Below are 26,651 nucleotides of genomic sequence, written 5' to 3'. Positions count from 1 at the left end.
GTGCGGAGCTCCCCCATCACTAAGGATGGGGATATTTGTGGAGCCCCCTCCTCCTCCAGTGGTAGGACTGCAGTGCTTAGATCTGATTCGTTGCTTATGGGATCGCTTAGCCCTGTCTATCGCATGCTGCTTACGCAATTTGGCACGCAGATAGTCCTGTGTTGTAGCTTCACCAGGTTGACACGTCATTTTGAGGTATGCTTGATGCTGCTCTTGGCATGCCCTCCTGCACTCTTCATTGAACCAGGTTTGGTCTCCTGGCTTGATCGTAATGGTAGAGTGGGGAATATGCCAGGCCATGAGATTAAGATTGTGGGTGAATATACATCTGCTGCTGCTGATGGCCCACAGTGTCTCATTGATGCCCAGGTTTGCATTGCTAGATCTGTTCGAAATCTATCCCATTTAGCACGGTGGTAGTGCCACACAACACGATGGAGGCTATCCTCTGTGGGAAGGCGGGACTTTGTCTCCACAAGGACTATGCGATGGTCACTCCTCCCAATACTGTATTAGACAGATGCATATGCGGCAGGCAGATTGGTGAGGACGAGATCAAGTATGTTTTTCCCTATTGTTGATTCTCTCACTACCTGCCGCATATCCAGCTTAGCAGCTTTATCCTTTAGGACTCGGCCAGTAGTGGTGTTACCAACCCACTCTTGGTGATGGACATTGAAGTCCCTCACCCAGAGTACATTCTGCACCCTTGCCACCCTCAGTGCTTCCTCAAGTGTTCAACATGGAGGAGCACTGACTCATCAGCTGAGAGAGGGCGGTAGGTGATAATCAGCAGGAGGTTTCTTTGCCCATCTTTGACCTGATGCCATGAGACTTCATGGAGTCCAGAATCAGTGTTGAGGACTCCAAGGGCAACTTCCTCCCAACTGTGTACCACGACTGTATATCCCCAGATATGTCCTGTCCCACCAGCAGGACAGACCCAGCAGAGGTGGCGGCAGTGTCTCGGACATTGTCTGTAAGGTATGATTCCATGAGTATGACTATGTCAGACTGTTGCTTGACTAATCTGTGGGGCAGCTCTCCCAACTTTAGCACAAGCCCTCAGGTGCTAGTAAGGAGGACTTTGCAGGGTCGACAGGGATGGTTTTGCCATTGTCGTTTCTGGTGCCTAGGTTGATATGCCGGTGGTCCGTCCGGTTTCATTCTTTTCTATTGACTTCGTAGCGATTAGATACAACTGAGTGGCTTGCTAGGCCATTTCAGAGGGCATGTAAGAGTCAAGCACATTGCAGTGGGTCTGGAGTCACATGTAGGCCAGACCAGGTAAGGACAGCAGATTTTCTTCCCTAAAGGGCATTAGTGAACCAGATGGGTTTTTACAACAATCGACAATGGTTTCACGGTTATCATTAGAATAGCTTTAAATTGCAGATTTATTAATTGAATTCAAATTCCACCTTCTGCTCTGGTGGGCTTTGAACCCATATCCCCGGAGCAATACTCTGTGTCTCTGGGTTACTAGTCCAGTGACAACACCACTACACCATCGCCTCCCCATAGATGGGGGAAAATAGTACCAGAATAAATGTAAGAGAGATTACAAAGTGTTAGATTCATTTGCCTGCTGCTTTCTCATTCAGCAGCTCGAGGTATCTTCCTCGTGAGCTTAGGAAACTGAACCTTTATGAATTCTGAGTGCTCCTCCAAATTCCAAAAACCTACATCTTCCAAACCTCTTCTGGCAAAACGGGCTGTGATAGCCTTGTCATGTGGAGTTGGGATATTCATGCCTTGCACCATGCACCTTTTTTTCTGACTTCCATACAATGCCTTTTTTGGTTGACAGAAAGTTTACTATGTTAATGATATATTCTTGATTGTCTTTCTTTGATGCATCACCAAATAAGTCATTTCTGTACTCTATTACAAAAGACTTAAGGGCATCTGGAGCTGGTCTATAAATTTTGCTTTACAATGTTGTCCCTTTACCATTGCTTGGAATAATTAAGCACTCCACAGCGGCATCAACAAAACTTTCATTTTTAATATTATTTAAGTGGCTTATTAGTGGTTTGAGGATATTTCAAAGACCTTTATTGCAGGTGCATCATTACTAGCTGTCTTTTGTCCATTAATACTATCAAAACTTTACAGAACGTTACAGAATCTTGTATTCCCACATTTTCATAAATGATTCAGGGACATCACAAAAAGCAGGATCTTGTGGTTTCTATGAAAAAGGAAATCACACTCCAATAATTACTGAATCCAATGGAATAAAGTGGCTTTTAGAGATGATCTGATTTATTAACCTGTAACGATGCAACTCATCATTTTTTCTGTAAAATTTATGGCTGAAATGATAATGAAAAGAGAACAGTGTTTTAATCGTAGAAGCTAGAATATTTGTGGTAGAATTTTCTGTCCAGAGGACATTTTAGTTTGGACTATTTAGAACTTTATCATAAATTGACAGAGTCATTCCATTTTTACAAAGTTTCACAGTAGTCTACAAACAAAAAAATGAAAGTGTTTTCAAAATAGATAAGAGTGGAATGCAGGACTTCTGGCAATTTGCAAATATACAAATATAGTTGTTAAAGTGCCATTCTTTGTATATTGCTTTAGCAAGAAACTATGATGCCTTTGTACTATTCTTCCTAAGTGGTCAACAAAACAGAAAATATGATGCACAACTCGAGTTCCTTTGTTTCCTTCTGTCTCTCTCAATTATGTATCCATTGTGTGGATGTTACACATGATCTGTCAAGTCATTCATAGCGAGAACTATACCTCCACTCCTATCTCTAACCTGACACAATACCTCACTGTGAATTACCAATTTTCAGCTAATCTTCATGGATTTCATATTCTATTGATGCCGACACATCAGTAATCTTTTAGTACAGGCCAATATTTCGTCAGATCTGATGTCATGGTAGATGATATTTTTTAATATGATACACTGTACTCTTCCTTAATACTTCAAGTAAAACACAGATAGATTGCTCTGAACATGAGATGCCACATTTTGTCCTTGGAATCTACTGTTTCTGTTTTCCAGTCCTTCAAGTTGAAAGACAAATGGAAAATTTACATGTGAAAATTAATTCTCAAAGTAGTAGAAAGAACTGGTTCAACCAAGCTAAAATTTGTCCACTACGCTTCGCTAAGTGGAGCAAATGATTTTGTATTTAATTAGGCCGAGTTGCTCATATGCAAACGTGTTGTGTGACATTAGCTAACTCGAGAGCCGTGAATTCTTATTTAATGTCAAAACATCTGGATTGAGTTTGGCCTGTTCATTACTCCCAACTTGATGTTTTCAACAGTTTCCACGTGAGAACCAAAGGAGACAAAATTGGATTGCCCCTAAATTGACACAGGGATCACAATGCACAGTTAACCTGCACCCATTCAAAGTGATGGAGACAACTGGCAAACTTCTTGCTGCCTGCTCAATTGTGGCGTGAAGCCGTTACTGAATGTGCCCTTGCGTAGCTGTATGCCTCAGCAGGAGGCCCAAGTTCTTGAGAGGCTAGCCCCACTGAAAGCTAGCTTGCTCTACTTAAAGCCAGAGTGCACCTCTTAAAGGCAAGATACATTCTGATGCAGCACGGGCTGCAATCAGTTAAGAAAGAGTTGAAGGCCAGGAAGAAACTACAAAAATGGCTCGACAGGCCGAGAGCATGCCCCCAAGTTTCTCGAATACCGAGCTGGAATCCTTGGTGCAGGAAGTATAAAGGAGGGGAGAGGTCCTCTTCGCTCAGGGGGCCAGGAGATCCTCCAGACAGATACTGAGAAGGTAGTGGGAGCAGCTAGCCATTGTGGTCAATGCTTACAGTCTAGCCCTGAGAACCTGAATACAGTACCAAAAGAAGTTTAAAGACTTTGCATGTGTGGTCAAGGTCAGTGAATGCATCCTCACAAGCCATATCCTATCAGCTGCACCACTGGCTTCACACACTGCCCCATTCACCACCGTCTCTTCGCTCACCTATAAACAATTTCTATCAACCATGAATCATACTTCACATTCATAATTTTGTCACACCCTCCCACTCTTAGCATTCTCCAAACTGGACAAGCAAAGCTCACAGCTTGGACACACTATCAGCTATTCAACTGTAGCTGGCACATCTCCCAAGCATATTGCTACACACTAACTGACACACGTTCCTCTCTCTTGCAGGATAAGGTGGCCCATAATAGGCAGCAGCAGCTAACTGGTGGCTGGGGTGGTGTGGTGTGGAGGGGGCAGGCATGACTGTATGTGCGCATCCCAGTAGAGGAGACGGTGCTTGTTATCATTGGAGCAGCCTTCATTGAGGCAGTGACCAGCGCCGGGCTGAAACCATCAAGGATGACAGTATGTTTCTGCTTAAACCACCTTCTCACACCCTACTTCATTCTGCAATCTGTTATGATTTACAATTGGCAGAAGGTGTATCTATGCATCTCTTGCTTTAACTCCCACCTTCCCTCATCCCAACCATGCTCTGTGAATCATGGACTAGAATAATAGAAAGTTTACAGCACAGATTCTGTGCCATTATGCTTTCAGATATCAAAGAACTGCCACCGTTCCAGAAAATGGTGCGGGAGATGGAAGGCTTGGATGAAGAAGAGACTAATGAGAAAGGAACAGTATCATTCAATGTGACTCTTGCAATCAGCTCAGATACTGGCACGGTGTGTACTTTAGAGGGTAGCATAGAGGTGGGATCTGCATGTGGTGAGTCACAGGGTATGAGGAACCTACAGCCAGGGCAGGGGGAAAGGATACCAGTGTTCTGAGTCACTTGCAGGGTGTCACAGCAGTCCAGCAATCTCTCCTCCAACAGATTATTTGGATTGTTGAGGCGCCGGTCCAGAGAATTGGAAGTGGCACCGAGTAGCATTAATCTGCTGTCCTCTCTACACCCCTCTCACTCCACCATTGCCCTTGCTGTTGCCTCTCAGCCGCCAACCCAGACTGCTGATGCCCATGCCGAGGTGGTGCAGCCAAAGTAGGGCCCACAAGACCAGAGCCATCCAAGGTCGTCTTGCAAGGCCACCTGCAGTCTCAGCCAGTGAACATCATCATCCTTCCATTAGCCATGCTGCAGATACTGGAGTGGCACTGTTTAGGCACTAGGCCAGGCAAGGGTACCTGCAAGCCAGGCGCTAAGGAAAAGTGGTTAGTTGATTATTGTAAGGAATATTAGATGTTTTGTAGGATAAATTTTGTATGGAATGGTTGTTTTGTGGTGGCTTTTATCTCAGTATTGTAGCCAAGGGTTATGATGGTCCATAACAGAGGGATGGTAAAGTGTGGGACTGTTGTACAAAGGGGATCTGGGGTTGTATTCATGGGAATCCAAGTCCAATGAAGTGCTTAGGGACAATCAGGAATGTGGATGTGCCACCTGCCTCCTCCCTTCCTCCCCTGCCTCCTGAGCTACTCGCCGAATCCCTGGTGGCAAGATCTGTACCCTCATGATGGCCAGATTGTGGAGGATGCATCAGATCACCACAAATCATGACACCTGCTCCAGTGAATACTGCAGGGCCTTTCCTGAGTGGACCAGGCAGCGGACCTGTTGCTTAACATCCAAAACGTCTGCTCCATGATGTTCCTTGTGGCAGCATGACTCTCATTATATGGATGCTGGCCATGTGTACTTGGGTTGCAGAGGGGAGTTATTAGCTAGGTGTAGAGCACCTTGTCACCCAGCAGCCATCCTCCAGTATGACGTGGTGGCTGAAAGATTGTTGGAACAGCGGACTGTCGCAGAATGAATGAGTCATAATTGCTGCTAGGATAGTGAATATTCACCAGCATGATGTGCTGAGTGTGGTCACACATCAACTGCGCATTGAGTGAACGATAACTTTTGCAGTTGCAGTACATCTCAGCATTGCGGTGGTGCCTGCAAATCCATATTGTGCAGTCAGTGGCATCCTGTACAATGGGAAAGCCTACTATCCTGGTGTTACGACCAGGTAAGAAAGGGGTCTGGGTTCCCTCTCAGCCTTCACCTGGTCTTACCATAACAGGGTTTAATTTTAAACACACTGTGTTTTTAGCTCCTCCTTGGTGAATCCTTGTTCACTGCTTTCCCGTTATAAGGCAAAAAAAAACAGCCAAACAGCTTCTCTTAGGTTTAAAGAAGAAAGGCTGAACTTTATTAAACTTAAACTCTAATTCGGTTAACGCCTATTGGATACGTGACGCATCCACGCTAGCATGCACACGCGATACACTCATGCAGTTAGAGATAGAAGAGAGTGGAAGAAATTAAGTGGAAAAGTTTGTGGCAATATCAAGATGGTTTTGGTGACTGTTTGCTGTAGAGTCCTTGATTGTAGGTCGGTCTTGCTTTTTGTTGGAGCCCATATTCTTCTTAAACCTTGTTTGATGTAGGAGACTTTTCTCTCTTGAGGTTCACGTGTCTTCAGTGAGTTTGGAGTTCCATGAGAAAGAGATGGGAGCAGACAGGAGAGGCTGTGGTGAGCCAGCCAGGAGAGGTCTTTACAGTCCTGGAGCAAACAGTCTCTCTCAAACTGTCTGTACAATTAAAAAAAACCCAGGTTGCCCAGCAGGTTAGTCATGTGACTAGCTGGTTTGGCCATGTCTGTTTGTTGATTCTGCCATCTTAGCAGTCATCCTGGAATGTGAGCTTCCTCACCTCCAATGTCTGGTGATCAAAGTCCACTGTGGGTTGAATGTGTCATGGAATGGTCCTTTGTCTCCACGGACACTGTCTGTTAGTATGTAAATGTTTTTTTCCAGCCAAGGCTGATCTGTTTAACAAATTATTTTCTTGCTCCAGCAACAGTTTAAAATCAATGTTCATATGACAAAATTAAAATGCCTCGTTCTAGGCAGGTGGGGGTCTGCATGACACTGGCAAAGTCACAATCTTCCTGCTTCTATCTGTTCAGAGAGAAGACAATGAAATCCCCCATGCCAGGCATACGAAGCCTCCGTCACCTCTCTGCTGGAGCAATGGGCAGGGAACCAGGAGATGTTGGCCATGTCACCTGTTTCAGCCTGGAACAATCCTGTCATGGAGAAATTGAGGGCAACAGTCACCTTGTAGCCACTGGAAGGGCCGTCCTCATCATGCTCTGAGGTGGCAGGCTCAGAGTTCTGTGAATTGCAGACACCAAACACATTGCTCCTGGCTTAGGTGGAGGTAGGAGAGGCCCTCCTAGAAGACCCTAGGTAGGTAAGGCCTCCTGCTGAGAGCCCTTCTGCCCCTCTGCCCCCTCCATCTGTGTGTAACTTGTCCTCTTATTTGCCGCCTCTGTACCATCTCCTGCTCATGCTGCAGGCCAAGGGGAATGCTACGATAGCCCTCATCACTCAGTTCAAGTGGTGTGCTCAGAGCCCTTGCAGTCACAAGAAATACCTTCCCTTCATGTGGCACCACTCCCTGCAGAGTTTACCAACTGTAACCAATTCCTCCAAACATCCAGCACTTCCACAAACACACAGAACCAGTAGAAAGTAATCAGCAATTATCCCACAAGTTGTTGATGATCGCTCAACAGATGTGCAACTGTTTATAAGACAGGGCATTAACTACAGAGTGGTGAGGTCCGAAGTGACAGATTTGCCATCAAATCAGCATTAGACCTGACTAACTTTACAATCTGCCTACTCTGCATACTTCTGGTGCTTGCATGGAATGCCCGTGCTATTGCCCTCACCAAAATGGCATTTGGCATGGGCTATGCAGTAAGTGAGAGGAAGCTAGAAAACCGGCACCATAGTATCAAAACTACCGGCAGTATGGAGCTGAATTTTGTGACCAAGGTGTTAAATTCTGGATGATTTGAACAGATTGTTATAAGTCACTATTTACCTCATAGTTCTGTTTCATGTGTGCCCAGCATAATAAGTGAGCCTTATCTCAATAATGGATTGTGCTTACTGGATCAGAGAAGTCATCAAAGATACTTCTGTTTTTCCACCCTCGCACAGCCATCACAAAAAATCCTTAATTGGCACTGGCCAGAAGACAGATAATCTAACAAAGTAAAACACCATTCAATGCAAAAATGGGCTTCAAAAGAAAATCTGCCAATTAGCTGATTTTTGTCAATTAAAAGATTGCTGTTTAACAGGAGTCTACTATATCAGCAGAATTTTCACTTTGAAAGTGAATCTGTGCATCCACAAGTTTATGACCTGAATGTAACTAATACATCACATAGAGAATGTAAAATGACATGAGATTGGTGAATTTTCACCAAAGCTGTATGTAAAACTTCTAAAGCTAATGTTTTGTTGTAATTATTTTTAATGGTAAGTCAATCCACTTTGAAATCTGTTCTTTTCTCTACTTTAAAGGCCAGAGAATGGAAGAGGCCATTTTTCTCACTTTGCCCCTGGACTGAGTCTGCAGAAACTCTGTCTGATCTGCGGTGATGAAGCCTCGGGATGTCACTATGGAGTCCTTACATGTGGAAGTTGTAAGGTTTTCTTCAAGAGGGCTGTTGAAGGTAGAACTTTTTTAATATTAAATAATGCTTGTTTTGTCTGTTCTGTATTGAGCCTGGCAGCAGGTTTGTGAAAATCTGCTCACCTTATTCAAGAGATTATATTTGTGTCTCCATTGATGGAAATGTTTTGAATCTGCTACAGTTGTTTTGCAGGATATATAATTACATATGTTATAATGAAGTTTCAAAAGAGATACAAAAACAGTTAAATCTTCAGCTTGTGCTGGCTCCCTAGAATTTAGATTTCTTTCCAATTAGATGTTCAGTAAAAAAGATCCAGTTTTCTGAATGGACATTTTAGAAGTTATGCAATCTGTTTACTGCACTTATTTGTGCAGTGCTTGAAAACATTGTAGCAGCAAGGTGAAGGAGGAACTATAGTTTCATGGTTCACTTACACCATGACTGGATGAATGAAAGATCCATCCAGAAACATTGGAACATTTACATGGAGCCTTGCTTGCTGACCTAGTCATAAAGTCATTATTGCACAGAAGGAGGCCATTTGGGCCCATCGAGCCGATGCTTTTACTCAGCCTCTATTGACTGAGGAGAACTAACAGAACAGTCAGTTCCTCACAAAAGGTAGAATGTAGCATCCTATAGCAACAGAGTTTGAAGATATTTTCAAAGAAGTTGAGCAGTATTTCAACAACTTATACTGCAAAATAAAGCAGGACTTTTTAGAAGTGACATTGCTTGTGCCAGTACAAACCCATAGCAGGAGCTTTATCTTTCCTTTTTAGCATGTGCACCGAAAATGGCATCTTGCACACAAGGTGTATTAAAAACACACAGCCTTGTGGACTCTCATCAGACTTTTGTGAAAATCCCTCTCTACCTTTTCAGCAGTAATCCTTTAGTTGAAAATCATTGCTTTCGTCAACTTAGAAAATGTCAAGTCTTAATTATGCCTGGATGCCAACCAGAGAGGACCATGGCAGTTAATTTTTGCTGGTAGTTAAGGTTTTAATAGTTGATGTTTTCAACCATCAGTACCATCTGAGATTCTGTTTGTTATTGTCATTACTTCAGCAAATTGTTTTTAGAACTGTACTGTGTACTATTGGCCCATGCTGAGGTAGCTGGGGTCAGTTGGAGGGCACCTTCTTTGCATGGTGTTTTGGATGGGTAGATGTGCCATTTGGGGCACTTTTGGTGCCTGTCTTCTCCGTGTCTGTGGAAATTCTGCTGGATTCCCATCCAGTAGGATAATTGGCCAGACTCAACCACACCACCTCCACCCACCCTCACCCACTCCGATCCTGTTACTGCTTCAATTGGCCCCTGGGCAAGGGGCTATTCGAGAATGTGTTTTCTTTAACATTTCAAGGTCTAGATCACTTACTGGGATGTAGATTTTACCAGTGGAGCCCACAAGTAACTTTGGCGAGGTACGTAACCTCATCTCACTTGGTATACCAGCCACCATTGATATGGCAGGACCCCATCCAGGGCCAGGACCAGGATCTCCTAGTTTAGGAAATTCTGCCCCTCGTCCCATCTCTGGCCCACCATTTGTCTTTTCCAGTGATTGCAATTAAATTTTGGGCCAATAAAGTGTTTACAGTACTCATACACCAGGATGATGCCAGTGGTGGAATGACTTGAGATAGATTATTTCCATTGGAGCAGACAAAGCTAAGTGGAGATTTATTAGAGGCTTAGCTGAAGATTTTTTATAGAGTGAGTCGGGAAAGACTATCGCCTCTGGCTGGGGAGTGAATGATGAGGAGTTGTTAAATTATAACTAACATCGTGAAGAGACAGATTAGGAGAATCTTCCTTGAATAGAGGAGCAGGCAATGCATGGCCATAGGAAATGGTTGAGGCAGAGACTATTGCACCCTTTAAGAGAAAGAAAGCAGAGGAAAATAAAGGAGTGAGGAGAGAGCAGGATAGTGGGATTAGTTTAGGATTGTTCTAGCTAGGAGCTGACACAGAACACAGTAGGATGAATAGCCTCCCTCTATGCTATTGACATGTTAAGTTCTGCATATGTCCCTTTAAAAATATTATTGCATCATTATACATATAGACAAAACATTCCTCTGTGTAATCACACCAGCAGTTTAGCTGTGTCAGAGTAATGGGATGTCAGATAAGTGGTTGTTGTCTGTGACAAGAACCACAGCAACTGAAGTGTTTTTAATTTTTTCTTTTATTTCCATTTAAAATGTTCATTTTAGTTCCTAGCATTCTATTGTATTGGTGATAATCTACTCATGCTAGTGATGTATCTGTTGCATCCTTGGCAGTCTAATGAAGGAGAAATATAAGCTCTGCTTTCAGCCTAACCCACCAATAATGGGACGCATTCAGGTCAGGTGTCTGATTTACACCCTGCCTAATTTTATTATTCATTGACCTGACCTGCCAGCTGGATCAGTTTAAAATCAGGGATATACAGTCTGAACATTGATGTAAGATAGGACTGCATGACTGAAATAGAAAACAGATTTGCAAACAAAACTTTTCCCAGCCTAATAATTCCTTTGTAAAAAAATATAATGGCCTAGAAATTTGGGCACATCTATTTTTGGGCATAAGGGGGGCACAGGCGAGGCCCAAGCCACTCCCGATATTGGAAAGTATCAGGAAGCTCCCCCAGTGAAGTGTGTTAGAAGATTGGGCCTCTGCAGCACTAACAGCAATCCACACGTAAGTGAGGCAAAGAAAAGAAAGAAAAACTTGCATTATATAGCATCTTTTACAATCTCAGAATGTCCCAAAGAGCTTATAAACAATGAAGTTAGATGAGGGAACGAAATGTAATATCTCCAAATTTGCAAATGACACAAAATGGATCGGAGGGTGAATTGTGAGGAGGATGCAGAGAGGCTTCAGAGTGATTTGGACAAGTTAAGTGAGCGGGCAAATGCATGGCAGATGCAGTATAATGTGAATAAATATGAGGTTATCCACTTTGACAGCAAAAACAGGAAGGCAGATTATTATCTGAACGGCTATAAACTGAGAGAGGGGAATATGCAACAAGACCTGGGTGTTCTCGTACACAAGTTGCTGAAGATAAGCATGCAGGTGCAACAGGCAGTAAAAAAGGCAAATGGTATGAGAGGATTTGAGTACAGGAGCAGGGAAGTCTTGCTGGAAACTTGGTGAGGCCACACCTGGAATATTGTGTGCAGTTTTGGTCTCCTTATCTGAGGAAGGATGTTCTTGCTATCGAGGGAGTGCAGCGAAGGTTTACCAGACTGATTCCTGGGATGGCGGGACTGATGTATGAGGAGAGATTGAGTCGGTTAGGATCATATTTGCTGGAGTTCAGAAGAGTGAGGGGGGATCTCATAGAAACCTATAAAATTCTAACAGGACTTGACAGGGTAGATGCAGGAAGGATGTTTCCGATGGTGGGGGAGTCCAGAGCCAGGGGTCATAGTCTAAGGATACGGGGTAAACCTTTCAGGACTGAGATGAGGAGAAATTACTTTACCCAGAGAGTGGTGAGACTGTGGAATTCGCTACCACAGAAAGCAGTTGAGGCCAAAACATTGTATGTTTTCAAGAAGGAGTTAGGTATAGCTCTTGGGGTGAAAGGGATCAAAGGATGAAAGCGGGAACAGGTTACTGAGTTGGATGATCAGCCATGATCATAATGAATGGCGGAGCAGGCTCGAAGGGCCGAATGGCCAATTCCTGCTCCTATTTTCTATGTTTCTATGAAGTACTTCACTGTCATAATGTAGGATTGGGGGAAGGTGGGGGGGGGCGGGTGGCAGGGTTCGGGGGGGTTCAGGGAGAAATTGATGGTCAGGGAAGACAGTGGGACATTTTCTGTCCAAGAATAATACAAAAACAAACAACTATTTCTTCAGTCTTTCCTGCGCTTTAGTGTCCCCCGTTGGAGCAGAAAGGTGCCAAACTGATTGCTGCCAGCACCCAGATGGGCGCTTCTGCTGTACCCTACAAGTTTGAGCTACAAAACCCAAATATGGAGGAAACCTTAACTCTACAACTTGGGATAGGGTCTGTATAATCCTCTGTTGGTGACTGTGATTCCAGATCAAGCACATTTCCAGTGGCAGAACAGAGACCCTAGAATTTTTGAGCCAAGTTATGTTCTGTAGACACATAAAGTTCATTAATTAAAATAGCATTTGATGTTAGAGAAAACCTGTTACTCAACATCAGGAGCCGGATTTTACCCCAATGGCAGGGTCCCAGCAACGGGCCAGAAGGTGGTGGGGGGGGGCTGACCCTACCTCGGCCCTGTTTTGGACCCCCGACCAAATTCCACAGTGGGCGGTCAATTAACTGCCTGCCATCGGGGACGCTGTCTCTTAAAGGGACAAACCCCGCCTCTAGAGTTTCCAACCAATCGGAGGGCGAATAGCTCAGCAGCACCAGCAACGCCACCAGGAGCAGTGGCCACTGCAGGAGGCCTGCAGTAGTGAACATGGAGGAGAGCCCAGGAACCAGGTAAGTGGGGTCAGGGTCTCCAGGGCCAGTCAGGCAGGCTCTGGCAAGGGTAGAATGGGAGGGATTGGAGAGGGCACTGGGCGGATCTTGCCACGGGGGGTGGCCATATGGCGGCAGGCCCTCCGCATTAGTTAAATGTGAGCAGAGCCAAGAAACTGCCATTAAGTATCTCAATTGTCCTTGGGTGAGAGGACCATCATCCTACTTCCCCACAGTGGAAAAAATGGCATAGAGCCAGGACAACCTCGGGCACACCATCCAACGCCACTCCATGCCATTTTGTGTGCCCCCCGCCTCCGTTCCCATCTCCAAGGGCAGGATAAACTGTGTGAGTCTAGAGTATTGATGACATGAGGACTGATTTTATAAATATACAATACCTGTGATGAGCTTCCCCTGTCAAGTAGGTATATAAGGAAACCATGGCCATATTACTTGTGATTTCCCAATATGTGAGACCAGTAGGTAAGGCTAATGTGCATTTGTAAATTTGAGCCTACTAGCTATGGATATTGTGAAGAGCACAGTTAAGTTATTATTTTACCAGCACTCTACCAGAAAATAGTTCCTCAATTATAATGAACAAAACAACTGGCATCACTCAGTAAAATAAAAACAAAATACTGTAAATGCTGGAAAGCTGAAATGAAAACAGAAAATGCTGGAAACAGTCAGCAGATTAAGCAGCATTTGTGGAGCGAGAAACAAAGTGAGCATTTCAGGTCAATGGTCTTTCATCTGAACAGTTCTGATGAAAGGTCATGGCAACCGGAATTGTTAATTCTATTTCTCTCGCCACAGCTGCTGTCAGACCTGCGGAATACTTCCAACATTTTCTGATTTTATATGGCATCAGTCAGTGCTTGGTATTTATTAAATAATGGGGTCGGAAAAATTAGGATGTTGAATACAAATGGAAGCTGGGTCCAGCCCATAATGCCATTACCCCTTCCCTCACTTTTTTATAATGTAACTGCAAAAGAAATAATAGCAGGTCGTGAAAATATGTATGCTGCAGTGCTCTTCACTTTGTGCATTACTGCATCAGTGCCATTACTACTTGGTTTCAAACATAATTTACATAATTCAGACCCTCCCTAGCATTTCAAATGACAAAGTTTGCTGTAGCACTGATCAGTTCTTGGCTAATGGGTCATTTCTTGAGTTATGGAGATGTGATAAAAATCATTATAAGGTGCTTCAGGATGTAGCGATCCTTTTGATTTGTTTGTGGGCTCCTGCCCTCCAAGTGAAGCCTGCCGCAGTGGTGGGTCAGTCATTATTTAAATACTGTGAATATTGAATTCATGTAAGAATATTTCTAGTTATTGAGTGTTCACTATTATAAATAAAGTTCATTATCTAGATAGTGTATTTTTAAAAAATCTCATCATGGTATTTCAAGCATGTATGTGAGGGGAGGAGAGAATAAATAATCCTTATCTGTGTGCTGTCATCTGTCTCCTGCTGGGACATCATAGACCACACACGCTGCTCTTGTTTTCAACAGTGCAATTTTTAAAGCTTGCATGTAGAATAAACAAAAACTGCAGAACAGTTTGCAAAACATTCAAAATATGAATTTTTGTGAAGTAAGTAAAAGATACGAAATTCAAGTATGTTGCACCGAAGTTAATGCTCTCCACCATCGGAACTGCCTAAGATATACAATTTATTTTGAAAGAGCATGGTCTCTCCCCATATCACTATAGGATATACTGCACCCTGTGGTAAAAGTTGCATTATTTATAACATCCTTCTTAAAAGAGAAACTATGCAACACTCATTTTTCCTTCATATTCCTGAAATATGTAACATATTTTTGTATCCGTGTGAGCAGTAAGAGAGTGTCCTGTACTTCTAAACTAGAAAAAAGTTTTTCAAGATTTCTAAATGCAGTATCTTGCTGAAAACGTAAAGTACAAAACTATTTCATGCTCCTATATTTTCCCTTGTGAAGTACTTCAAGCTAAAAGACGCATCGTTCTGGCAAAAATCCAAAGATGTCTGACTTGCATGGCCTTGACTCTTATGAATACTCTGCCCAAAATTGCAGTGTTTCTGTCTTTTGCTTGAATTAAGTTTTCTCTATCAGAATTTTATATCAAACACTATCAAATAACAGACCAATAGGTAAAATAAATTTTACACTTCTAATATTTTTTCACAAATGCTTCTTATTTGTCTCTCAAAATACATTGGTAGCTTTGCTTCAAACGGTTCACAATAGCAGGAAAAATCAATAGATGGTGATGTCAGAAGTCTGAAGATGTCTTTTCCCATTGGAGCCTGAAGCAGACATATTACATGCTTAAAGATTGTGCTGACCTGACAGAAGTATCTGTCTCTGGGTATCTGAGAAAGCTGTTTCGAGAGTACTATTTATAAAAACAAGATTAAAAAAAAAATACATTCAGTGATGTTGGGCTACATTTTGTTTTCCCACTGCCAGGAGTGGCAGTGAGCGTAAAAAATGGCAGTCGGCAGGTGCGTGCCACACGCCACCATGCTGCCACGATCTTGAGCCCGGCGACTCATTAGAATGTGCAGGGCGGCTGCTCCCCACAATCACGTGGCGGGGGTGGCCGCGGCGATGTCATGAACGGCGTCAACTGTCTCTGTGCAGGTGCTGGCGCCATTTTTAAAGGGCTGCTAGCCCTACGTAGAGAATGCAGAGTTGCCCTCGTCCCCCCCACTACAGTGAAAATAAATGGTCGCCCCTCCGCCCACTACACTAAAATTGCAGAGTTCACCCCATTCCACCCCCCCCCCCCCCCCCCCCCACCACCACTACACTTCAAATAATGAGATCCCCCCTTCCCCACCTTGGTGGGGCCATCTTTCCCTGTACTGGAAAATGAAGGCGTGTGAGTGCCGCCCGTCACACTGAAGATCCGGAGCCGCAGGTAAGATCTCTGCAGGTTAAATTTTAATTCATGCAAACACCTCATTTAAATATTTAAAGTTGGGTCCTGTCGCAGAGCAGCGGAGGGCCCGCCACAGAGCCTCCCCGCCACCGGGAAGATCTATCCCGGCGTCGGGTTCTGTGGTGGGCCGCTGCCGCTCCGATCTTCCGGCCTCCTACTGCCACAGAGCCTGACATCGGGAGCTGAACAAAATTCAGCACGTTAGCACCTTTCCTCTGGAACTTTATCAAAAATATATTAGAATTAATATTCAAATGTGCATATGGTATCTAAATTTTTAATAAGAATCAGACCTGTCAATTGGGATTTCCCCTACCTCCCTCAACAATCAAGCACTGGCAAATTCTGTTTACTATACCTTTGTCAAACTAACATTTGGTTGGCATGGCATTGCAACTCAGTCAGTTATGAAGTAGCAGGACATGGCTTTGTGCCCTGTATTCTGCATACAGTGGCTTCCTGTTCTAGGGCATTCTATTGAAAGAAGCAGTGAGTAGAGCTCTTACTGCATAGAAAGAGAAACCAAGGTAGGACCTTGTGTAGCTCTTGCAGATTGATATTGGCAGAGACCCAGGAGTAAATCACCTGTCCCTGCTTTCAGTCAGTCAATGATGCATGGGGGGGTGGGGGGAGAATTTTCCCAGGCTAGTGGAGGCAGGTTTGGGGACGGGCTGGGTGGAAAATTCTAGAAAATGATTTTGGGTCGGGGTCCTGATGTCATCCCACCCCCCCTCCTCCTTTTGGCTTTCCCAGGTGCAGGTTGGGAGCGCAGCAGGGACCCTTCATGACTGTGACGGAAAGCCAATGGAGGTACTTAAAAAGGCAATTAAAAGCCATTCTAAGCAAGCAGTCCCTCTTTCCCAACAGTGCACAGGTCACCTGCTGTGTTGGCAACTCAGCAGGTTAGAGGAGGCGAGTGCACAGCAGGAAACTATTGAGGACTGAAACTGACAATAATAGAACTATAAAGGGTGAAAGTGGCAAGCCTGAGGTCAGCCACAGTCAGAGGCTTGTGCTGATAGGAGTAGATCCTTCAGTCTAAACTCAGTGATTTTGTGTGGGGATAGCAACTTAGTGCCCATTTTTTCAAGTGCCTTGGACACCTCTAAGGGGCAAGTCACTTTGTCACCCGTGAGATTGCACAGTGCCATAGGGTCCACATATTCAGAGGTTGATGAGGAGGTTCATTAGCCAGGTTATAGCTGCGCTGTTTGCAAGTTTCCAACCATATCAAATTGGACACAGATGTGGCCTTCGTGACAGGATTTCCACAGTTTCAGAGTGTTGTAGACTGCACCCATATGGCAATCAAAGCATGATCAGAACAACCAAGTATTTTTATCAATCAGAAGGGATTGCACTCCTTCAATGTGCAGCTGGTATGTGACCATCCCAGGAGGATACTGCAAGTATGTGCCAAGTATCCAGGGAGCTGCCATGACATGTTCATCCTTCAGCAGTCTTGGGTTCTGCAGCTCTTTCCAGAGATAGCCTCAATGAATGGCTCCTGGGGATCAAGGGGTACCTGCTCAAGACCTGGCTGATGACCCTAGTGAGGAATCTCAACACCGAGACACAGCAGAGGTACAACAAGAGCCATCTTACCACCAGGGTCAAAATATTTGCTTGCTCAAAATGTGCAGCTGGTATGCGACCATCCCAGGAGGGTACTGCAAGTATGTGCCAAGTATCCAGGGAGCTGCCTGGATACCTGTCCTAGGACATCACTGCACCAATTCCTCAGGGTAGTGTCCTAGGCCCAACCATTTCAGCTGCTTCATCAATGACTTTCCCTCCATCATAAGGTCTGAAGTGGTGATGTTTGCTGATGATTGCACAACATTCAGGACCATTCACGACTCCTCAAATACTGAAGCAGTCCGTGTCCAGATGCAACAAGACCTGGACAGCATTAAAGCTTGGGTTGATAAGTGACAAGTAACATTCAGGCCACAGAAGTGCCAGGCAATGACCATCTCAAACAAGAAAGAATCTAACCATCTCCCCTTGACATTCAATGGCATTACCATTGCTGAATCCCCCACTAGCAACATCCTGGAGGTCACTATTGACCAGAAACTGAACTGGAACAGCCATATAAATACTGTGGCTATGAGAGCAGGTCAAGGGCTAGGAATTCTGTGATGAGTAATTCATCTCCTCACTCCCCAGTGCCTGTCCACAAGGCACAGGTCAGGAGTGTGATGGAATACTCTCCACTTGCCTGGATGAGTGCAGCTCCAACAACACTCAAGCTTGACACCATCCAGGAAAAAGCAGCCCACTTGATTGGCACCCCATCCACCACCTTCACCATTCATTTCCTTCACCACCAATGCACAGTGGCGGCAGTGTGTCCCATGCCTTCCCTGCCCCCTGTTACTGACTATCATAGTGTCCTCTTTTCCACAATTCTGGAATAAAAGCCATTGCAAAACAAAGGCTGAAATTTTACGCCCCCTGCCAAGAGTGGGCTAGAGGTGGAGGGGAGGTGGCGGGGGGCGTAAAATTGAGTGGGAGGCGGGGGTGCGGTTCCCATCGCCGTCCCTCCCTTGCTGCAATTGTACGTGCAGTGGGGGAAGTGACTGACTGCCTGCCCAACCCAGGCCAATTAAGGCCCTTAAGTGGTCAATTAATTGCCACTTAAGGGCACCCTCCTGCTGTCGCTATTATTTTACCAGTGGCGGCCAGTAACTTCACCAGTTGGGGAGGCCACCCAGTTAAACCTGGTGGCTTCCTTGTGGGCGGGGAAGGGGACCCTCCTGATTGGGCATCTTGTATTTGTATCTCATGGAGGGCCCCCCCACGGAATAAGCCACCCCTGCTGCAGCATCCCCCCACCCACCCCGCTCGACTGACCCCACAACCCTCACCCCCCCCCCAACTTCACCGGGGCCCACTGATTGTCCCTGGCGAGGCCCCACACACTTACCTCAATTCCCGGGCCTCCTCCATTGCTGCTCCTCTCGCTGGGTGCTGTCCCAGCAGTGGCCACCGCTCCTACTGGCGCTGCTGGGTCTGAAGAGCTGCCAGCCCACTGATTGGCCTGCAGCTCTTGGAGGCCGGACCTTCTGCCTCTAAGGGGTGTAAGTCCCACCCAGGGCCAATTAATGACCTGGGCCATGTAAAATCATGGCATTGCTTCCAGGCCCAGCAGAGGCGGACCCACCCTTGACATTTGGCCAGTGGGTGGGGCCACTGCCCGATGTAAAATTCCGGCCAAATGTTCCAAACTGACTTTATCAAACAAATCATCCAATACATACAAAAGTCAACTAATCAGACTTAGTCCCTGTCTTCCATGTGCCTTTGCGTGTCTTTGTCCTCCAACACAGTGCCACCTCAGTGGCTCCAGCATGGTTGGAGGAAAGCTACTGAATTTCAGTGGGGAAGACTGCAAATGGCCTTGCAGGACACTTTCGAGCGTGAGCAGTTCTGGGCCCCAGAGAGCCCAGCTTTGGACTGCACCACTTAGGCATGGATGGCAGCAGTCTGGGCTGGCTGGCTCACAGGCAACAGCAAAGACATTGGCAAAGTGACAGTGGTGAGAGGATGAATGCTGTCATCTTGAGAGAGGGCAGCAGTTCTTGCTCTGTGGAGCCACTGCCACTCCCCTAGGGTGGTGCCTCAGCAATCCTAATTACTGTTGGAGGACAGTTTGCTGGACTGCTGTGACACTCCCAGCCCCTTTGAACACTGGTATCCCTGCTGGTAGCAGTCTGAGCATTTGTGGCAGCATTTTTGCATGACATCAGTCTGAACTACCACTACACTCAGACATTGGGTGGCTTCTGCTTGTGCTACCGTGAAGCTGAGACTTCGGCCAACTGACACTGCATCATGGTTGGCTCTAAAATATGGTCATGGAGTTTGCCACCACTTCCTCGCTGGAAAAGATAGGCTTCAAGCTCTGTGCAAAACAAGGTTTCTCTGTGCAACATTCATGCTCCTTGACAGTGACCGCAGGCTTTCTGGCAGGCGAGCCAATGCAGAAAGTGCTTTATGCCGCCTCATTTGAGTCCTCTGGAGCAGCAATTGTGTATGACCTTGCCCAGCCAGTGTGCTGGCACCTGCACTAACCTTTCCCCCTCCCCTGGCTGCAGTTTACTCGTGCAGTGTCTGACCACGTGGAGATCCTGCCTCTAAGCTAAACATGCTATTGTTGTTGCAATTATCAGTTCCTTTCCCCTTCTGTTTTGTGTTCATTGTTTCATCCTCCCAATCTGAAATACTTTTTAAGTTGTTAGCATTGTTGTCTATGATGAAGTGGTGGAGATGGCAGATAAACTGGTGGCTATGTAGAATCCTCAAGAGAACGTAGCCTTGCTTGTCACCATTGGCAAGCTGAGTGTTCTGCAATGTCTTTATCTGTCCAGTGATGCAGTATTGGATCCTTGTCTGGTTTCTGTAGAGAAACTCTATCCGTTGCTCCTACACTTAGTCCATTCCAAAATTGTACAGTCCAGTGAATCTGGGAACCTGGGGAGGATGACCATTTCATCCTCTACCATACAAGAAAGGTGTAACTGAACTGTGAATCCTGTATCAGATAATGACTGAAATAATACCAGAGGAGTTTCTGGCAGTTAAGTTATTTGTGCCAGAAATACTAGAGCCACTAGCATGAAAACTTCATATACCCTCTCACATGCCTGTGAAATTTTATCCTAAATGTGTCACCTGGAACTCTTGTCTCTTGCATGCAGAGCTTTAAAGAGAGATTTGATCAACTCTGCATTACAACAATGACTACACTTCAAAAGTGCTTCTGCATATAAGAATTATGGTTGGATAATGTAATTGAGAAATCACAATTATTTGTTGTTACTGTGACCATAACTTTAATTTTAATGTTTAAATTGCAAATATTTTTATTTCAGAACCATAAAGGATAATCTATCTTTAGCCTCCAGCTTCTATCCAACAAATTAAGGCTTTTAGAATTTTGGGGTGATACATCATATGCACCTCCGATTATACTATTTTCCTACAAAGGCTTTTATTTGAAATTCTACAGCTGTTGTCACCTCTTTCCTCAAAGTGCCCACCCTAATGTCTCCATTCTCTCCAACTAACCTTACCTTCCTCTCAAAGTCATTAAAATAATTAATATCACCAAACTCTGTGCCCTGTTTTCCCACCATTCCCTGATCAAATCCTTTTACTTTGATTTTTTTTCTCCCCATAGCACTGAAAACACTCTGTTCAAAGTCACTCATGATGTCCTAAGAGGTGTCCAGCCTTTGAAAGAGATGGGCTGCATGTGTGTGTTGTAAATAGTGATTGGGGCTACGCATAATTAAATTCTGTTTGAGTCAGGCAGAAGCATGATTAATCACATTCAATTTCTTATCTGTTTCACATTTTTTGAAGTCCTAGCATGACACTATTTTTGTATTTCTTTGCTCCTTCACTTCTATCCATCTGTTTGTCAGAAAAGGAGGAACTTAGAACAATCATCATCACTAGGGAAAAAGTACTGAGCAAACTATTGGGATTGAAGGCAGGCAAGTCTCCAGGGCCTGATGGCCTACATCCTAGGGTCTTAAAGGAAATGTCAGTGGAGATAGTGGATCCATTGGTTATAATATTCCAAAATTCCCTGGATGCGGGAAAGGTTCCAGTGGATTGGAAAAATGCCAATATAACGCCCTTATTCAAAAAGGAAAGGAGGCAGAAAGTAGGAAACTATAGACCAGTTAATTTAACATCTGTCATTGGGATATTGTTCGAATCCATTATTAAGAAAGTAATAACAGGACATTTAGAAAGTCAAAATGCAATCCATCAGTCAGCATGGTTTTATGAAGGATAAATCGTGTTTGACTAATTTGCTAGAGTTTTTCGAAGATGTAACAAACAAAGTGGATAATGGGGATCCTGTAAATGTAGTATATCTGGACTTCCAGAAGGTATTTGATAAGGTGCTGCACAAAAGGTTAATACACAAGGTAAGATCACATGGGGTTGGGGCAATTTATTAGCTTGGATAGAGGATTGGCTAACCAACAGAAAACAGAGAGTCGGGATAAATGGGTCCTTTTCTGGTTGGCAAGATGTAACTAGTGGGGTGTCACAGGGTTCGGTCCTCAGGCCCCAACTATTCACAATCTATATTAATGACTTGGATGCAGGGATAGAACATACCCTAGCCAAATTTGCAGATGACACTAAAATAGGTGGGGTAGTAAGTTGCAATAAAGAAATAAGAAATTTACAAATGGATATGGATAGGTCAGGTGAATGGGCCAAGATTTGGCAGATGGAGTTTAAAGTGGATAAGTGTGAAGTTATCCATTTTGGTTGGATAACTAGAAAGGCAAATTATTATCTAAATGGAGAGAAACTTCAGAGTGCTTCGGTGCAGAGGGATCTGGGTGTCCTCGTGCATGAATTGCAGAAAACTAGTATGCAGGTACAGCAGGTAATAAGGATGTCAAATGGAATTTTAGCATTTATTGCTAAAGGAATAGAGTATAAAAGTAGGGAAATGTTGCTGCAACTATACAAGGCATTAGTGAGACTGCACCTAGAGTATTGTGTACAGTTTTGGTCCCCTTACTTGAGGAGGGATGTAGTTGCATTGGAGGCAGTTCAGAGGAGGTTCACTAGATTGATTCCAGAGATGAGGGGTTTTTCTTATGAAGAGAGATTGAGCAGTTTAGGCCTTTACTGAAGTTTAGAAGAATGAAAGGAGATCTAATTGAGATATATAAGATGATTAAGGGGATTGAAAAAGTCGACGTAGAGAGGATATTTCTTCTTGTGGGGCAATCTAGAACGAGAGGTCATAGTTTTAGGATAAGGGGTAGCAGATTTAAAACAGAGATGAGGAGAAATTACTTCTCTCAAAGGGTCGTGAGTCTGTGGAATTCAGTACCCCAGAGTCCGATGGATGCTGGGACATTGAGTAAATTTAAGGAGGAGGTAGACAGATTTTTAATTAGTAATGTGTTGAAGGGTTATGGAAAACGAGCAGGAAAGTGGAGTTGAGGCCAAGATGAGATCAGCCATGATCGTATTGAATGGCGGAGCAGGCTCGAGGGGCTGAATTGCCTACTCCTGCTCCTAATTCTTATGTACTCTGTCTTCTTCACTTCTGTCTCTCTGTCCTCCTTTGCTCTCTTTCTTCTTTTCACTTTCCCTTTTCATTGTTTGTTTTTATTTCTCTTTTTGCGAGAAATATAAATATTGGCAGATGAAATTAAGGAGCCTAGCACCTGTTTCAGAACCTCCTTCCCAAACTCTGACTGCCCTGAGCCCTACTAACACGGTCCTATTATATTTGGGAAAACAAGGTCTACATGCAGCCTAATCAGGGGTCCATAATAGGACTGCAGGAGGCAGCCACCAAACAAAAAAACTTAACTGAATGTAGCGTTGGGAAGATCAGGATTGCTCCTCTCAGCTTCATAGCAATCCTGCCTACTGTTGTTGGCTCATGCTCACGGTCATCTCCCTGCTGAAAGCGGCCACCCAGGATCTACCTAAGGGCCATTGGTCATAACAAAGTGACCCAAAATTAAAATCCACATCTCTGGCAAGTTGCCTGGGCATTTGCAACCATTGTCCACTGTTCACAGGTCTCATGTAAACGTCTGAGGTCCAAAAATCAGGTTTTCCATGGGCCTACCTGCATTGGCGCAGGGAATGTTCGGCAGGTTTGCGTGAATTAATTTCTGGGCCATTTTAGCTGGGATCAATTCCACATATTATTATGCCTACATTGCTTTCATGAAATATTTTAACTGTTACACAGGATCAGCACTGATAAGGCTCGTTTGTAAAATGTCTGGCCAAAAAAAAAAACAGTAGCACCTTGTCGATGCCAACTGGTTTTGTCCTCAATGTTTGTGCTCAAATCCTGTTTTTCATCACTCAGTGTACTCACATGACCACTGTAATGTGACCAAGTATGCATTCCCAACTATTCATGTAAAAAATACTTGGAGTAATAAGGTGAAAGAACTGTGCAAGGCACAGAATATACACACACAAAAAAAAATTTATTGTAGAAAAATGATAAAAGTGGCGCATGAAGGCAAGTTATGTTAGAAAGGAAAACTAAGTAAGAAATGCAATCGCATTTGTCAAAGAAAAAATATATTTTATTTCCATGCCCTTACTCTTCTGAAGGTCATTTGTACGGGGAGCACAATAGTCCTCTGGTAACCTGTGAAAGTGAGCATTCTTCATGAGACCCTGGTTAGTGAATATTGAGAAGCTATTTGGCCACAAGGACGAACTATCACAGTTGAGAACGATTCTGTAATGACCCAATATTTGCATATGTGCACTTTCAACATGCATCACAGGTGGGAACTCTGGAATACAGTCCCTACCACTTAAAACTTTCAGTTTTGAGTCATATTTGTTCTAGAGTTGTAATTAAAACACAACTATAAAATGTAAAACCTTTGTAGCAGATCTTTTAATCTGATAACTTGTCAACAAGACAATTTAGTGCAGATTTTTTCCAAAAGATTGATTAATTTCTCAACAAAGTAAAATTTAGACAAATGAATGTTTTTCTCATGCATCTCCAACTTTTACAGTAAAACAGAGCTGAGGCAGTTGCCCTTCTCACTAACCAAACAGTGTGAAGCAGCTACTTTAGTCACATTCTGCACTGGTTCACATCAGTGCTGTTGTATTATCATTGGTTGAATGCAGAAAGAACTGCAGCACATCAAGCATGTCCTGAAACTGAATTACAATTTATTTCGTTCTCAAGTTGTTTAAAAAAAAATTCATATGCTGTCTCCTTTAGTGACCATGGGCGAGATGTTTCAAGGTTGCTGGCGGCGGAAGCAGATGCGTGCACAATTTGAAAATTGCGTTCTCGGCGGTCAGCACCGGATCCGCTGCCTCCGGAATGCAAAGCCATTTTTAAAGGGACACCAGAGGGAGGGAACAGCAACCCCACAAGCCTCCAATTAATTGCTTTTAAGCTCATTGTGGAGCTCATTAAAATGCTTGTCAGCAGAGGTTTACTATTTTCAATGGAAGGGCATGGGGAAAACAGCATGGCCAGACCATGGCAGGGTTTAGAACATGTGAACAATACGGAGGGCCTTGAGCACTGTGGGAATGGCTGATTAACATGATGCAGAGGTCCAACTAATGCTCAGCTGCTCCAAACGTGCCACAGAGTAGCCATTGCTGGAGCTGTATGCTTCCCTTTTCTCAGTGGTGAGTGGTAGGAATCTGGAGAGGGATGTGAGCCCCCTGACATCACTGGGGCACTTGGGGTTAGCAGGGGAAGGCTTGGTAAACACAAAGCCAGCTGAGGGGGTTCAGATAGGAACAGACTACTCTGATATTGGACAGAGCAGCCAGGATGAGCTTCAGCAAATGCAACCTTCTGGACAGCAGGCGGTCAGAAGAGCACAGCAGGGGTGGAGAGGGATGGTGCCGGAGTGGCAGGGGGGAGCTACACGTGGAAGAAGACGCTAATCTACACCGGATCTACCACCTAGGTGTCAGCTACTTGCAAATGACAGAGCGCCAGTGCTGTAGGAGGCTGCGCCTATCCAAGCAGTTGGTCTTGGACCTTTGTGCTCTGATCCACAATGACCTGAGGCCTTGTGGCCCCCATGGCAGTCCCTTACCTGCAGCCGTCAAGGTCAGCATCGCCCTGAATTTCTATGCAGCCAAGTTGTTCCAGGGATCAGCTGTGGATCTAGGTGGCATTTCACAATCAGCAGCTCATCACACCATCAGGCAGGTGGCGGGTGCCATATACCATAGGGCAGGGGACTATATCCACTTTGACACAGAAGGGCCGCGCAGGTACAGAGAGCTATGCTGCCATTGTTGGATTCCCTCAGGTCCAGGAGGTTATCGATTGTGCCCACGTAGTCATCAAGTCACCAACACACCAGCCACTCAGATTCCTGAACAGAAAAGGCGACCATTCATTGAATGTCCAGCTAGTCTGTAACCACAGGAAGTGAATCTTGCAGGTCTGTGCCTGGTTCCTAGTCATGACTCCTTCATCCTGCGAGAGTCCCTGGTGCCACATCTCTTCAGGCCCACATCCAGACTCTGCGGGTGGCTGCTGGGGGATAAGGGTTATACCCTAAGGAGGTGGCTCCTTACGCCTGCCCAAAATCCAGGCATGGATGGAGAGAGACACTACAACCAGAGCCAACTCCTAACACAGACCTGCATTGAACAGACCATTGACCTCTTGAAAATGTGCCTTTTTTTATTCTCTCATGGGATGCGGGTGTCACTGGCAAGGCCAGAATTTGTTGTCCATCCTTAACTGAGTGGCTTGCTGGGCCATTTCAGAGGACAGTTAAATGTCAACCACATTGCTGTGGGTCTGCAGTCACATGTAGGCCAGACCACTAAGGACAACTTCCATTGACTGGTCAGGTGGTGCCCTCCGATACGAGCCAGACAGATTGTCGCACATCGTGGTCATCTGCTGTGCCCTGCACATAACACTGCATAGAGGCCTGGAGGTGGATGAAAAGGAGGAGCTGGAATGTCACTCCACTCAGAGGAGGATTGGGAGGAGGAAGAAGAGGAGGAAGAGGAGTAGGAAGGGATCACTGAAGAGGTGGCTGGCGCCCAGGCAGCGGAGGACACCTGTCAATGTCATCCCAGACCTCAAGGTAAACTGCAGACTGGCATGGCAGCAAGGGCCACGCTGATTCAACAGCGCATCACCTGATAGCCCCCAAGCCCTTGTGTTTGAAAACCCCTAAATTCACCTTCCAGCATACAGAGCTATTTTTTCTCTATGACCCTTAACTGCGAGGTCCCATTGGCAGCCATGAGCATGCAGATGGAGAGTTCCTCCACCATCATTGTCCA

The 26,651-nt window shown here is 44.7% G+C and overlaps 1 protein-coding gene across 1 annotated transcript in view; it reads left to right on the top strand.

The window, feature by feature from the left end:
• LOC137371443 (progesterone receptor-like) overlaps positions 1-26,651 on the top strand; it is a 386,043-nt gene that overhangs the window by 70,021 nt on the left and 289,371 nt on the right. The window contains exon 3 of the mRNA XM_068034058.1: positions 8,306-8,457. Coding sequence (XP_067890159.1) covers positions 8,306-8,457 — 152 coding nt within the window. The remainder of the gene's footprint in view (positions 1-8,305; positions 8,458-26,651) is intronic.

The sequence above is a fragment of the Heterodontus francisci genome, chromosome 6 (genome assembly GCF_036365525.1).
Source record: "Heterodontus francisci isolate sHetFra1 chromosome 6, sHetFra1.hap1, whole genome shotgun sequence".
NCBI classification, from domain to species: domain Eukaryota; kingdom Metazoa; phylum Chordata; class Chondrichthyes; order Heterodontiformes; family Heterodontidae; genus Heterodontus; species Heterodontus francisci.
The sequence above is the reverse complement of the archived record's forward strand: the minus strand, read 5'-3'. Positions and strand labels throughout refer to the sequence as shown.